Source organism: Quercus suber, unplaced genomic scaffold (genome assembly GCF_002906115.3).
Source record: "Quercus suber isolate HL8 unplaced genomic scaffold, Cork oak 2.0 scaffold_512, whole genome shotgun sequence".
In the NCBI taxonomy this organism is placed as follows: Eukaryota; Viridiplantae; Streptophyta; class Magnoliopsida; order Fagales; family Fagaceae; genus Quercus; species Quercus suber.
The window spans coordinates 220,673-237,036 of record NW_027069961.1 but is presented as its reverse complement, the minus strand read 5'-3'; the positions used below and the strand labels follow the sequence as shown (position 1 = coordinate 237,036).

At 35.4% G+C, this 16,364-nt stretch overlaps 1 protein-coding gene across 4 annotated transcripts; it reads right to left on the bottom strand.

Moving 5' to 3' along the window:
• Nucleotides 1-9,214: 9,214 nt before the first annotated feature.
• On the bottom strand, nucleotides 9,215-15,297 carry LOC112019851 (peroxisomal (S)-2-hydroxyacid oxidase GLO3). Of its 4 annotated transcripts, none has more exons than XM_065763539.1 (12): nucleotides 15,155-15,297; nucleotides 14,232-14,378; nucleotides 14,037-14,161; nucleotides 13,924-13,956; nucleotides 13,759-13,841; nucleotides 13,516-13,640; nucleotides 13,284-13,341; nucleotides 12,279-12,341; nucleotides 11,884-11,953; nucleotides 11,324-11,424; nucleotides 10,848-10,952; nucleotides 9,215-9,985 (listed from the first exon to the last, which is right to left on the bottom strand). In XM_065763539.1, coding segments are annotated over exons 1-12 (1,092 nt in total). In that variant the 5' UTR covers nucleotides 15,157-15,297; the 3' UTR covers nucleotides 9,215-9,805. The 4 variants fall into 4 exon arrangements, with proteins under 4 accessions (XP_065619611.1, XP_023908163.1, XP_023908165.1 ...); XM_024052395.2 differs by having other exon boundaries at nucleotides 13,764-13,841; nucleotides 13,910-13,956; nucleotides 15,155-15,293; XM_024052397.2 differs by having other exon boundaries at nucleotides 13,764-13,841; nucleotides 13,910-13,956; nucleotides 15,159-15,292.
• Between the last annotated feature and the right edge of the window lie 1,067 nt (nucleotides 15,298-16,364).

The following is a 16,364-nucleotide window of genomic DNA, read 5'->3' as shown; positions in this document are numbered from 1 at the left end:
TTATCAATAGAATCTCCTAGAACGTTGCCCTGGATGGCAGACCACACTGTCGGACCTCGACTTTGCTCATTTGAGGAGGCATTCATCCTTGGACCACCTTCTTAGACTCTTACGACCAACCCTTACCTCTTCATTCAATAATACGGACCCCTATAACTTGTTATTAAATTCATATTTTAAGAATCCCACCGTTGAATTACATGTTCTATATGTGCTTAACATGCATGCAAATTTTCATGCTAATCGGATATTATTTACTATGTGATCCATAAACTTATCTTTTATGAATTATTTTAAACTACAAAAACTTGAATTTAAACAATTGATTGATAATATGACAATTAATCTTTGATCACCGTGAAATTTTGCAAGCATGGAGAGTATATAAATATAATATAATTCAACGGTAGATTTGTCAAAATTCGCATCTAATAATAAGTTATTAAGTGGTGTAATATAGTTTAGAGTTACACCATGTGTAATTTGAACCTAACTCATATATATATATATATATATAATGTATATAGTGATGATGTGGGAAAATATGGGATCATCAAGTTAGTACAATGCACAAAAAAGTTCAACAAAATATATATGAGATTCAAGTGATAACCTAATAAATGACATTCTTTTTTGGTGTCTCATATATGTAGTTTGAGACTAAACCCCACTTCCCCCTCCCCCATGCTATCTAGTAGCATCTACCTATCAAGGGAAAAAAAAAAGTTCAACAAAATTTAATATTCTCTTCCTATTTTATTTACTAGTTTGTAATTTTATGCATATGTATGAATATACTTAAAATATACTAGTCTCATCATACGTACTTTGCACGTGAGACGAGGCTTTTATTTATTTATTTTGAATTTAATGTAATTTTTCAATTTGAATTTATTTATGGTTAATGAGGGTACACAGGAAGAGATTTTTAAGAAACTAAAATTTAGAATTTGAAATAGAGTAAATTGCTGGGTTTAGTGTGTGCTAGTTTTCAAAAGAAAAAAAATTATCAAACGTACGTGAGATATATTTGAATAGAGAGTGTGCTAGTTTTTAGGAAAAAAGTTTCTCGGGTTTTTTTTTTTTTTGTCCTTGACCTTAAGAAATATCTAGGCATGGTGGGTCCTTTGGCACCTATTTACTTTATTCAAATTTTGTCGCTTAGTACCTTCCTTTCTCTTTACGGAGTCACTTGTTTTTATTGGCAGGCTATCCAGGCTCTTTTCAGGTTAGACGAGGAGGTCGATGGCCAGAGCAATGCCTTAGCGCAAGAGCGTGACAAGTTCTTGGAAGCTGCTAATACCCTCAGGAGATCTGAAACCGACCTAAAAAAGGCGACCGAGGATCTGGAGGAGATGACGAAAGCTAGGGACACTGCTGCCTCCGACCTAGCCGTGGCCAGGAAGCAAGCTGAGAATCAAACTAATCGCTTGCAAGACGTTGAGGGTCAACTACAAATTGCCAAAGGGGACATTTCCTATCTGAAGGAAAAGTTGACCACGGCAATCCATGAGAAAGGTATTGTCGAGTATGCCAGGGACGAGGCTGTGAGAGCCAAAGACGAGGCGGTATTTGCAAAAATAGATGTTGAGCGCTCTGTAGAACAGGCAAAGGAGGAGGCTTTCGCAGATGGGGTGGCTAAGACTGAAGCCACCCATCGGGTTCAAGTTCTTGTAGTGTGCAGGTATTACTGTTCTCAGACCTGGCATGAAGCCCTCAACTAAGCAGGGGTTGACGCCTCATCTGACCTTAGGAGGGAGGACAGGGTATATTACCCTATTGCAATTCGCGAGGCCGCCCTTACTGCTCCCGAGGAGGGGTCCTCTTACCAGCGGTTGAGAGTCACAATAAGACCGCCGATGATATATCTTTAACTGACCAACCACCAGAGGAGGTTGAGCCCCAGAGAATGTTGGGGGGAGTTATAACCGAGGGTCAGGAAATACCACAAGACGTGGCGAGGCCTCCGGCGGACCCTTCGAGACAAAGCCCTAGGCTTTGGCTAAAGCCTTTTAATTTGCTTATCGAATTAATTTGCCTACTGAGTTGGGGAGACTGGTATACGACATAGGATAATTTTGTTTATTTTCTCTTTTATCTCATTTTGTTTCTTGCCTCAGTGGCGTTGTAAGGAAGTTGTATACTTTCCGTTTGAACTGAATGCTTAATACTTTGCTTCCAACTAATGATATTTTCTTTTATTTGCTTTACTATAATATTTTGCTCGATATTTGTATTCTATTCTGGAGTTAGTCTCATGAAACCATCTGTTATCCTTCAAATATAAATCTAAAGACCGTATTATAGCTTGACTCTAGGTAACGCTTTGGTTTTTCTCCAGATAGTTATTTTCTCCATAGGTTCGAGTCCGAGGACCATGCAATACTTTGGTTCTGTCTAGTACCCAGGTATAATGGTGTGAATAGTTTTACCATAGGCTTGGGTCCGAGGACCATGCAATACCTTGGTTCTGTCTACCACTTCTATTTTTCTGTAAGTATCTAGTTTCCCCATAGGTTTGAGTCCGAGGACCATGCAATACTTTGATTCTGTCTAGTACCCAGGTATAATGGTGTGAATAGTTTTACCATAGGTTTGGGTCCGAGGACCATGCAATACCTTGGTTCTGTTTACCACTTCTATTTTTCTATAAGTATTTAGTTTCCCCATAGGTTTGAGTCCGAGGACCATGCAATACCTTGGTTCTGTCTAGTACCCAGGTATAATGGTGTGAATAGTTTTACCATAGGTTTGGGTCCGAGGACCATGCAATACCTTGGTTCTGTCTACCACTTCTATTTTTCTTTAAGTATCTAGTTTTCCCATAGATTTGAGTCCGAGGACCATACAATACCTTGGTTCTGTCTAGTACCCAGGTATAATGGTGTGAATAGTTTTACCATAGGTTTGGGTCCGAGGACCATGCAATACCTTGGTTCTATCTACCACTTCTATTTTTCTGTAAGTATCTAGTTTCCCCATAGGTTTGAGTCCGAGGACCATACAATACCTTGGTTCTGTCTAGTACCCAGGTATAATGGTGTGAATAGTTTTACCATAGGTTTGGGTCCGAGGACCATGCAATACCTTGGTTCTGTCTACCACTTCTATTTTTCTGTAAGTATCTAGTTTCCTCATAGGTTTGAGTCCGAGGACCATGCAATACCTTGGTTCTGTCTAGTACCCAGGTATAATGGTGTGAATAGTTTTACCATAGGCTTGGGTCCGAAGACCATGCAATACCTTGGTTCTGTCTACCACTTCTATTTTTCTGTAAGTATAGGCTTATCCTCGGACCGCTTTACTGGAGATGATTCCTCCTTGGGTCGGATTATGATCTTTACACGTGGCGTTGATCTCGCCTCCAGCTCAAGGCCCCATCTTTTTCATTTATGAAGCGCCCTTTGTCCGTTCGTGTTCCGCGCTTGACGCTTCGGTGCGCGAAACGTGCCTTCATTAATGTCCTCGTGAATTAACACGAGTCCAACGGTCTACAGCCTCCTTGGAACTTGGTAGCTTCATTATTAGCCCAGCTGATAATTCTCTTTTCTAATTCTGCATGAATTAATTCTCACCAACCCCTATCCCCTATATAAGGTGGGGAGATGGTTTCTCCACAATCCATGAACCTCCCAACACAAACAGAAAAGACACATCCTTTTAGCTTCCCAAACCCTTTTAACAACCTCGCCGGAATTGTAACTGGAATTTGCAAATATGAGGCGGCTTTGGGCGGGTGTGAGGACATCCGTGCCAAGAGCTGTTATGGCCGCAGCCCCCACTGGGCTTCCGGTGCGGCAGAATCTAGGTGTAACCCCGATGGCGCCATACACGGTGGCCCGGAGGGATGTTGTTGAAGTACCTAACGTCTCTCCTCGGAGCGCACCCCCGACGAAGAAGGCGTGCGAATTCACATTATGGGCGGTGCTCGAGTGTTGCCGTCTCCAACGGCCAACACTCGTGAGGATTGGAGAGAATCAAGGGAACATCATGCGGGAAGGTATCCCAGAGCCCCTGCATCTGCTCCTCTCTTTGTTCCAGCTCCGCCGCGCCGAGAAGGGAGTTGTTGGTGGCCTGGAAACAAGATGGCCCTCCCCCTTCCCTGCTTTTTGTGTCAAGCTCTCCTATTCTCTTTATACCAATAAAAGCACGGCTTGACACTTCCCTCTAGCTAGCTCTTTAGGGCAGGTCCACCTGGGCCTCTGATTGTAGGACTAGCTGGTAGGATTAGCTTGTAAATTTGTGTGTAAAACACGCCTGCCTGAGCCTCTTATTGTAATTTGTACTGTTTCTATTTATGAAATAATATCAAGATCTCTCTTTTCTCTGTCAAATCTTCTATATAATTGTATTTTTTTTTTTTGTTTACTTCGCCAACCTACTGTAAAACGGCCACTTAGAACAATCGCCTGGTGCGCCGGCCAACCCACTAATCATTCCCACAGACGGCGCCAATTGTAGGGACTCAATTTGGATTAGACTCTGAATATCAATGGGTTTTCAGCCCAACAAGCCCAAACAATAAATTTGTAGAGAGTGGGTTAAAGGTTTAGGCGCTGGCCGTCGTTCACCAAGCATGAACTCATTTTTTATAAAAGAAAATACTTAGAGTTTATTTACAACTGGGGGGATGCTCCTCGGCCAAGGGCCGAGGAGCCCCTTTTCTTCTCCCTTTTTTCCCCCCCCTTTTTTACTTTACTTGCTTTTCTTATATAGTCTTCATCTCCCTATCTCATTCTTCCATCTGTTGATCATCCATTTACCTCTCTTCTGGCCATCCGTCCCATCAGAGGCCTTATCAGTACTCAAGTGGTTCACTCTGATCAACGTTGCCCTGCTAAGGGGTTATATCCCCATTAATGCGGCTAGAGGGGTTAGGTGAATGCATTAAGTGTGAGGGTGACAGCTTACTTTGAGCCTGGTCTTTCCCAAAAATCGTCCTTGTCATGCCGAGGACGAGGAGGTCCTCGGCGTGGATCCGGAAAAGAGGTTTTCCCCAATTTAGCCTCGAATGGTCAGTATTCCTCGGCGTGGGCCTTGGGCCTGCTACACGATGGGCCGAGGCTATCAGGCCCACGGGCCCCACAATATATATAATACACATTTAGTTAATAAATATTAAAAAANGTTGGCAACGCACGACGGTTCGTAGGCGGCATGGTCGCAGCAGGGCGGGCAATGCTGTGGCTGGTTGTGGTGGGGAGAGGAGCGGACGGCGGCTCCGGCCTTGCGCTGGCGGCGCTGGAGCTCCTCTATGGCTTCGCGGAGACGGTCCTCGGCTTCCCGGAGGCGGCGCTCGGCGTCGACGTTGTCTTGGAGTGGCGGCGACGGTGGAGACCCTGCTGCTGATGCCATTTTCGTCGCACAGTCACAGCGAGAAGAGAGAGAGAGTGAGAGAGGGGTTGGTTTGTTCAGTAATACTTGCACGCGAAAGTCGAGTGAGAGAGAGAAAGAGTAGATAAAGGGGAATGGGTTTTAAAAGGAAGAAGTAACGTCACGAAAGGAAGGTACAAGTCGCCATCATCATTCTCGGTATCAGCCCCGTCAGGCCATCACCATATCTTATTCCCATCCCATCCATCCTATGATTTAGATTTTCTTTTTATTTGCTCCCAATTATTATTTGATGAATTTTACTAATGTGTGTTCTTAGAGTACATATTAATTTTTATTTTTGAAATTTTTTTTTTCGAGAATTGAAAAAGTAATGACAGTCTTTTTAATTCTCGAGAAAATATTTTTAAAAATAAAAAACTTAATGTGTGCCTTAAGGACACATATTAACCGGACCATTATATGCTATATGATGATTTGACACCATTTTTGTCTTCTTCTTCATTATTATTTTTTTTCTTCGGAAATGAAGAAATGTCCAATCATGGTCTAAAATTAAATAAATTTAAGATTTAGATTTTGCCATCTTATTTTTTCTTTAAAAAAGGAAAGAAGATTTTGTCTTAGCTGTAGTTTAGTTTAATCATAGTCAAATTTTTACTACAGTTAAATATTATATGTTATGGCAAAATTTAAACTTCATATTTATTTGTTAATTGTTTATTTCACTTTGAAATGAAAAAAGTCCAAATCTAAAAATATCGGAAGTTGGAAGGATGTGGATGTTAGAATCAAGTTGTCAATTTCTTTTTTTTGTCATCGTCTTGATTTGTCCATTTATATATATATATATATATTAATTTTGGAATATCTTTTGTTAAAAATTAAAATGATATATTTTGGTATCTATTTATTTTGGAGAAAAAATTTATTTTATAATATATATTTATGTATCTTTAACACAAAATAACTAAACATAATTATTCATTGTATCCTACTTTATCATATCATTTATATATATTATAAGGACACAATTTGGTTTCTAAGCCCAAAAAGTAAAAGGATCTAGCTCCAAAGAGCCCAATACAATGAATTTGTAGAGAGTGAGTTAGAAAACTAGGCTCTAATGAGTTAGGTGACAATTATAATGAATCCAAACCACAATAAAGTAAAGATAGACTGGTTTTATTTAAAGAAAATCTTCATTAGCACAATCCGAAAAGATCAATTCTTGTATATATCTCTATAATTTGATTACAAGCACAGTTCTTGTTGCTACAGTATTTTCTTTCTTAATTTTCCAATCTCTTTCCCTTAGGGTCTTCTTTCTATTTTATACTATTTTCCTTCTTTCATTTCTACCCTCCACATGTAGATTAGATTGCTGGTGTTGATCCTTGTCTCATCAACACCTTCTTGAAATCTTTGGGGAGTAGCTGTAAGGCTGAAAATTACTGTTCAGGTATCATTTCTTCATTAATGCGGCCAGAGAGTTAGTTATAGAGCATTCAATGTGGTGGTAACAGCTTTCTCTTAAATATTATATGACTTCCCTCTATCCTGTGTTTCTAGGATGCTTGTCCTTATCAATAGAATCTCCTAGAACGTTGCCCTGGATGGCAGACCACACTGTCGGACCTCGACTTTGCTCATTTGAGGAGGCATTCATCCTTGGACCACCTTCTTAGACTCTTACGACCAACCCTTACCTCTTCATTCAATAATACGGACCCCTATAACTTGTTATTAAATTCATATTTTAAGAATCCCACCGTTGAATTACATGTTCTATATGTGCTTAACATGCATGCAAATTTTCATGCTAATCGGATATTATTTACTATGTGATCCATAAACTTATCTTTTATGAATTATTTTAAACTACAAAAACTTGAATTTAAACAATTGATTGATAATATGACAATTAATCTTTGATCACCGTGAAATTTTGCAAGCATGGAGAGTATATAAATATAATATAATTCAACGGTAGATTTGTCAAAATTCGCATCTAATAATAAGTTATTAAGTGGTGTAATATAGTTTAGAGTTACACCATGTGTAATTTGAACCTAACTCATATATATATATATATATATAATGTATATAGTGATGATGTGGGAAAATATGGGATCATCAAGTTAGTACAATGCACAAAAAAGTTCAACAAAATATATATGAGATTCAAGTGATAACCTAATAAATGACATTCTTTTTTGGTGTCTCATATATGTAGTTTGAGACTAAACCCCACTTCCCCCTCCCCCATGCTATCTAGTAGCATCTACCTATCAAGGGAAAAAAAAAAGTTCAACAAAATTTAATATTCTCTTCCTATTTTATTTACTAGTTTGTAATTTTATGCATATGTATGAATATACTTAAAATATACTAGTCTCATCATACGTACTTTGCACGTGAGACGAGGCTTTTATTTATTTATTTTGAATTTAATGTAATTTTTCAATTTGAATTTATTTATGGTTAATGAGGGTACACAGGAAGAGATTTTTAAGAAACTAAAATTTAGAATTTGAAATAGAGTAAATTGCTGGGTTTAGTGTGTGCTAGTTTTCAAAAGAAAAAAAATTATCAAACGTACGTGAGATATATTTGAATAGAGAGTGTGCTAGTTTTTAGGAAAAAAGTTTCTCGGGTTTTTTTTTTTTTTTAAATTACAATTTTAACCCTTTTTTTTTTTTTTTTTTTTTTTTTTTTTTTAAGAATAAGGATTATCTAATTAGCTTAGATTATTTTTGATATTTTTTGAAGGCATAACTAACTTATGGAATCTTCTTAATATATTGAAATGCATTAAGATGTAGAGTATAATTCTTACATATATAATTTAATATTATTGATAGTCATTGTTTTTTTAACTCTTTAAAAAGTCTTGTAAGAATATTATTAGATAGAAAATGTAAATTGTCCATTTATTTTTAAAAATTTTTATGTTCATTAATTCTAGACTCTTTGATTTTTGTACACAATAACTCGCTTGGATGGATATTTATGATGTGGTTCCACATTTGACTCCAAAATTAAGAAATAAAACTCTCTCAAAGTCAAATTAGATAATTTATATAAAATAAATAAATAATTTAATTAGAACTTGTTTAGGGAAGATATATATATATATATATATATAATTTAATTTAATTAAGATTTTTTTGGTGTTAGGTTGCTTTATCAAAGAAAGTTGAATTCTAATTAGTTTAATCATTGATTATTAATCGGCATTTAATATGATTTTGTTTATACCTGGAATTATCTATTATGTCATTTAAAGAATTTTAGATGACAAGATTCTAATAGATCACGTGTAAATATATAATGTTTTATACGAAATTCTTACATATATATTTTAAAAATACTTATAGAATTTAAACTCAATTAAAAAATTGAGTTAGATATTTTACTTCATAGGCTTTTCCAACTTATGAGTCTACTTTTGAATGGCTAACAAAAAAGTAATAAGAAATTTAATATTAATGTTTTTTATGTTCACCAATAGCATTCATTGTCATATGCTTTTTTTTTTTTTTTTAAAGCTTTGCATTTTCTTTAACAAATAATATGAAAAGATGTGGGCTTTTTTTCAAGCTGTGGCAACACTTCAAGAAGTTAACAAGAAATCAAAAAGATTTTATATTATATTATATATAGAGTATTTCTTTACTTGTGTAATATATGTATGGAAAAGTTTAACAAAAAAAATACATATATAATACACATTTAGTTAATAAATATTAAAAAATAAAAGTCAAATTAGATAATTTATATAAAATAAATAAATAATTTAATTAGAACTTGTTTAGGGAAGATATAATATAATTTGATTAAGATTATTTTTGGTGTTGGGTTGCTTTATCAAAGAAAGTTGAATTATAATTAGTTTAATCATTGAAGGAATACTATTCTTGACCTAAGTAAGCAAGGCTACTCATGGTTACTATCTAGTACTTAGGAAATCCATAACATAATTTTTTTTTTGATACATGATAGAAATTTTACTCTAACCTAATCTAAGTGTATATGTGTGTGAAATTTTCTTCTGGAGACTTGAACCTTGGACCTTGCCCCCCACACCCCACAAGTATTTATATTTGTAGAGTGACCATTGCACCAAATGTGCACAGCGTTTCCATAACATAATTTTATTTAGGAATATTGTGGTGTGTTTGGATGGCATGATGTGGGCATTTGAATTTGGACTTGGGTAATTAAAATACAAATATTTTGTTTGGACAGTTTACAAAAGGTTAAGGATTTGAATTTGACAAATCCACCATTTAAAAAGTTTAAAACCATTGAATTTGAAATAACACCTAAAATCAATGTATTTGAAATCAAAGCATTTCAAATCTATTAATTTAAAACCCATATCCAAATTCAAGTCCAAGTTTCCAAACGCAACCGTGATGATCTAAATAATTTTTCTCAAAAATATTGTTAATGCTTTAGCATTTTATTAGAGCATTGAATGGAGTCTTTCGAGCTCTGTCCTCACATGCCTTCTAGTGATATCCTTCACACTAGGACAGCCAGATAAAGCCATGGTGAGCTCAAGTTCATCCTTCAGCATTTGGATAACTTGCCTCACCCCATATTCTCCCTTAGCCGCTAGTCCATAGATAACTGGCCTTCCAATCTGCGATTACATATGTAGATTACAATAAACTTAAGAGAGCAATGATTAAGAAGCATATACCCTAATAACCATAGTGATACTTCTAATTCTTCATATTTGACATATTTGTTATGACTTATCAGTGTATGTGTGAGTATTGAATTCATCATCAAAAAAACATAAATGGATGGAACAGTTGATATACATAGTTAAACATATATGGATGGAACAATTGATATACATAGTTAAACCTATTAGTTTAAGTTTTTGGGTTAAGCTTTGTGAAAAAAAAATAGAAGGTTTTTGGCAATCAACATTGCAACGTGTTCTTGAAGAAAGACCAAAGAGCTTCGCAAAGGAAGCTTCTTACAGAACTCGTTGTGCTCAATGACAATGTCAATGAACAGTCAAATTGGTTTGTGAGAGGATGAGAAGGAGGCTGAGATGACCAGGAAATCAATTATTCGATTGGCATCTAACTCCACCCTTGACAATAAGTTCATTTTATTTGTGTAAAGAAAACAAAGAGATAAAGATAAAGAACACATGAAATTAACGTGGTTCAACCTTTCCCTCCCTTACTATCCCTCCACCACCCCCCCAAAAGATAAAAAAGCACGTTAAACAGATTTATTGGTTTAGGGGCCACTCAATCAGTAAGTTGAAAAAGATGGCTGGCAATTCCATTAGCTCAGTATGATACAGCTGCATCTCTAAAAACCATCAGTTGGATGTAGAGACATCTATTGACGCTTTGAAACTCACACAATTGCAGTAAAATGAGTGCATGACAGAAAAATAGTTTAGCAGTTACATTGCCAACATTGCATATGAAATAAATAAGATGTTTGCAGAATTAAATAGTTTGTGTTGGAGAGCTTACAAGGACGGCTTGTGCACCAAGGGCTAATGCCTTGAAGACATCTGTTCCTCGCCGCACTCCTCCATCAAAGAAAACAGGAATTCTCCCTCCAACAGCCTGAACCACCTGGAACCAAAAGGTACATCAATATCATCAGACATGTGACTAACCTTGCTGATTAAACTTTCCTTCCCAATGAGCATTATGTTCTGTATACTAGTAACATTACATGAATCCAAACAAAACAAGTCCTGTGCAGGAATGCATGAGCATTTACATTTTCTGTATTGAAATGCTAATAATTTCTACAAATTGTTATGTTGAGGATGTCTTGCTATGAAATAACCACCTGCAAGCTTTCCCTATATATATAAAAGCAGAAAGATGCAATGTGTCTGCAACTAAAACCCAATATCCGTGTCTTACACACCAACAAACTAATTGAGTAGAGAGGAGAACAGTCTTTCTTTTGCTAAACAGTAGAGATAGATCCCCACCTCTTCCAGAACAGTAATAGTAGCAGGAGCATAATCAAGCTGGCGACCTCCATGGTTGGAGACAACAATCCCAGCAACACCTACTTTTACAGCCTTTATTGCTGCCAATAGTAATACATCAAATGTTAAGGATGTTTGAATAATGAACTGAAATCTGAAATGAAAACAATGCTATGACTTTCAGGGATCTGAGTAAACTATCAAGAACATGTAACAAGGGAGTATTTAAAGAATTTATAAAAAAATGAAGAGAGGGTTGAGGCCAATAAGAAAATAAAGACTACTTGGTTAGTATGATTAGCAGTGCTCGGTGCTCCTATACTTGAATTTCCAAAGAAAAAAAATGATTTTAAAGAGTTTCCTATATAAGTATAATCATTAAATAAAAAGAAATAGAATCTTAGAATGGAGAAGTTAAGACTTTCAATTAGTTAATAAATAAGAACTGAAAGTTTCACTCAAAGGCAGAGAAGGTTCTTCCTTTTTTGTGATTAAAGGGAAGTAGTGTGGAGGAGATGAAGTGAAGAGAAGTGACTGTCACAAGTAGAGCTTGATCTTACCATCTTCACGAGTAAGTAGTCCCTTGATAAGGATTGGCATGTTTGTAATTGTACTTAACCATTCTATGTCCTGCAGATGTTATGATGCACTAATTAAACCATCGTTCAAGAGTGAACCCCAGCTAACACTATTAAAGAGTACAAAATATGTCCTTTACAGTAGTTGTAGTATCTTTCAGATATTTCATATTTGCATTCATCTAATAACTTATGGCATGTCTTTTTTTCCCACCCATTAAATGTCTTATCCCGAATCAATCATAGGTCCCTGACATGAAACTATGAGACTTTGCCAACTAAGCAGAATGGAATCTTTGTAATTGACACAACTAATCTTTTCTGACATATTTCAACAAGCATAACAGTAGCAAATCATAATATTTTCTCGTATATACCTTCCAACAAAAGGAAGCATCCTTCGTCTCTTTGGCAACAGCTGCTAAATTTGAACCATTATCCTGCAAAAGTTTAGTTTTGGAATTGTTGTAATTACTAACTTTGGTCTATGAGTTTGAATAATCACAACACTTCCAGAGTACATGATAGACATATAAAATAATTTGCATCTCATATCTTATGTCATGTCTTTTCCCCACCCATAAACCTCCCTATCCCTAATCAGTCCTATATCCCTGCTATGGAAACCATGAGACTTTGCTAGCTAACCAAACTGGTCCATAATTGAAATATCTAACCTTTCCTGACATATTAAAACAAGCATATCAGAAGGCAATAAAATAGTGCTGGTTTATACCTTCCACCAAAAGGAAGCATTCTTTGTCTCTTTGGTAAAAGCTTCTAAATCTGAACCACTATCTTGCAATAGAGTAATTTTGGAATAATTGCAACAATTTTAGTCTATGAGTTTGAATAACCAATAGCACTTCTACAATACAATTTTAGCAATAGTATTTGTAAAATATTATGAATTTCTGTTTCAGAAGGGTCCCGAGGACAGAAATACATGATAGAGATATTTCTCTATTACATTCTTAAAAATTTAAACGCTAGTTTGGGCAAAAGCAGACAAAGATGCTATATCCCACATACTGATAATTGGTGAGGTAGTGACATGTAAATCACAGATAAGAATTTTAATCCATTTATGATAGACAATTAGACTTAGGACACTCCATGCATGTTTGAGATTCACTCATTTGTGTACCTTGTACTTTGAATTTATTCATATTGATAAATGGTATCACTGCATAAGAACTGATCACTTGTTTCTTTACAGATTAATGGGGATTTTTTTGCCTTATCAAAGGAAAATATGATATGATACTGTTAAAGCAACGTATTTTTTCAAAGAAGATATTAGACACCTTGGAAGAAGAACCTCTTCATTCTAAGCTTAGCTGTTAAATTTAGATTCAAAAGTATAGAAATATTCCACTCACAGAAGAAGCTTCAAGTGATAAGAGACGCTCTGTATTCTTCAGTTTAGGCAAAGTCATTCTGCAGAAATGATCAAAATTGTGTTTCAAATGAGATGAATAAGACATGGCTCATTGCATAGCGTTCAAATTCGTGTCCTGTCTCCTTTTTAAAAGCAGTTTTTGCCAAACTTTTCTGGAAATCAAATTAATTGTGCTTGCACACGGAAGGAAAAGGAGTGAGATGATATTTCACTTGTTCTTTATGTCTGCCTCCTTTCGTCCAACTCTGGGAGAATCAGCAGTTAGGACAAGAGCCTTGTATCCATTTCTCTCTGCTCTCTGCACCAACAGAGCTGATAAATCTCGCCTCTTGTATACCTATTCGTAAAGGGTAATCAAATTTCAGTGTCTGTTTCTACCAAAAAAAATAATAATAATAACACATAAGGAACAGACAACAACAAAAATTGAAATAATAAGAGATCAAGAAGAATACAATACATATATTTGAAAGAACCGAACAGCATTGCAGCTGGAAGCAACCTCCTCCAAAGTGCAAGAAGATGTGAAGGATAGAGCCTGCAGTAAAAGATAACTTAATTAGTCTGCAACACCTTTTAAGTATGACAAATTCGTTGTATTAATACCATTATAGTTTTACATGCAGCGGCTGCCCTGGCTGTGACAACCTCTCCTGAAACAAATAGCAAGTAATATAAGCATTTGACAGGGGAAAGGAATCTCAACCAAAGTATTTTTTAGAGGACATTAGACCTTCAGGGTGTGCCAACTTATGCAAGGAAGTTGGAGCTATCAAAATTGGCGCCGATATATTGTACCCCAATACATAAGTTGACAAATCTATTCTACTGACATCCACAAGAACTCTAGGCCGAATCCTGAGAAAACCATGAAAACTGATTGGTAAAATGCCATACCCACTTTGCCCTGTTGAGACTAGCACATTACATGATTCTACGAAATGCTTCCATGTTCTCTTCTAGCGTGTACTGATCCTCAGCTCCCCCAGCATAGAAGTCATAATACATTTTTGGAAGGGCTTGCCTAGCCAATTCTTGAAACTCGTTCAAATTAACGGGTTCACCCACCATTGTCCTGGAAACAGACATGAGCATTAGTTTTTGTTTACGTTCTATTGATCTAGTACTGGATGCAGTCTCAGCAAACTACACCATATAAAGACACTGATTATAGTAGGTGCCATACTTGCAAGAATTTCCTAAAATAGGTGATGCTCCTGTTTAGGGCCTCAAAACTTTTGCTTGAAAGAAGTTGCTTAAATTATAAGATAACCGCAATCCAGTTTTGAGGCAAAGTTAGGTTCCCCAGCAACTCAAAATTACTTGCAGAAAGTAGCACATTCTGGTACTTTGATGACCATAATCAAAGCCCTTGACAAATGTTAGAATATATATACACATATATAATGTGTCTGTGTCTGTGTCTACGTATGTATAGAGAGAGCTAGTTGCACAGGCAGTAAAATTGCAGTTAGAATTGTGATTTCACAATTTTAACTAAAATTGTATTTTCAATACATGATTTCAGCTTGTGTGCACGGTACACATTGTGTGTTATAATCATTACTCTCTATATTTAGTTGAACTCCTCTAGTGTCTATACCTAGTAGATGATCTACAGAGCCAGGCAGATCTGAAAGATTGAACATGTCACTTAAATAAGTAGCATCCGTCAACAAAAATAAAATAATAATAATAAAAGTAAGTAGCATCCAACCAACTGAAAGCCAAAAAGTAGTTCAAAACCAATAAAAAGCATGATGACCCATTAAAGTATTACATCCATTTATTCCTTCGAGCTCAAAAGATGTTCAAGTAAGTTGATCAAGATCAAAGATAAGCAGTACATACATACCAACGAGAACTGGGAAAGCACTGTAGTAATAGATACAGTCTGAACAATTGCTGCAAGTTTCAGGCAATGATTTTTTGACTATAAAGTTTAGATAAGAGGGGAGTAAGAGCAACGATCAGAATATTCTCAGCTGGCCAATCAGATTTGTCAATAAAAGCCCAACTCGACTCCTGGCGGCTCTAGAAATTTAAATTATACAATATTTAATAAAAAAGATAGCTATACTTTATTGATAATGCTGTAAGTTATATCTCTTTCAATATTTTAGTTAAATAAAAAAAATTTTGGATTTTTCTTTTTGTTTGTAAGGGTCTAATATATTGTTAAAAGGACTAAAGTTAGACTACAATCTTATTGTAGTCTAAGACTACAACTTTCACTAAACAAATTAATATGAATACATATTTTGAAAATCTAATCGTTGAATTATATGATTTTTTATGTTTTTAAAACAAATGTCAAGTTAAATGTCAATCGGATGTTATTTCGTATTTGATCCATAAACTTATTTTTTGCATATAATTTTAGACTACAAAAACTCAAAAATTAAACATTTGATTGATGACATAAGCTATTTATCTTTAATTTTCTTGAAGTTTTGCAAGTATGTAGGATATAAGAAAAAAAAATGTAATTTAATTGTGGAATTGTTAAAATTCATATCCAATAAAAAAGATTGAGTGGAGTTGTAGCCTTAATATTCTACAACCAAATTTGTTGCTAAACTTTGTCTAAAGTTTAATTATATTGGACATAAAGAAAATTTAGGGTGGTCACACATTTTTTTTAAGGTAAGAAAAATCATAAAATTTTTAAATTATATATATATATATATATTAATGATTTTTTTTTCCAAGCCAGGTGGTCCTGTGACCACCTGACTCTAACCTAGAGCTGCCAGTGACTCCATCCAGGGTCAATAATTTTGTTTCTTTAAAGCACCCCTCCTCAATTATTGAACCTTCATCATTGTCCAAAAGTTGAAGTAGTTCAAAAAAAAGAAGATGATTTTAATCATTTAATTTAATATTTTCCTTTCATGTTTGGGTTCAAGCTGTTGTTATTAAATGAGGTTTAACATATGAGAATTTTTTTAATTAAATGTAAGGTGAAGATAGGGTTACACCGATGGCTTATGTCTATGAAGAAAACCTTTAATTAGCTACATTTTTGATATTGTCCAAAAGTTTAAGTAGTTCAAATAAG

Excerpts from the sequence above, each read along its gene's own strand:
- LOC112019851 (XM_024052395.2), bottom strand. Across the intron at positions 13,641-13,763 it reads TTCGGTTCTTTCAAATATAT|GTATACAAGAGGCGAGATTT; the intron begins GTATTGTATTCT and ends CTTTACGAATAG. Across the intron at positions 9,986-10,847 it reads TTGGTGCACAAGCCGTCCTT|ATTGGAAGGCCAGTTATCTA; the intron begins GTAAGCTCTCCA and ends ATGTAATCGCAG.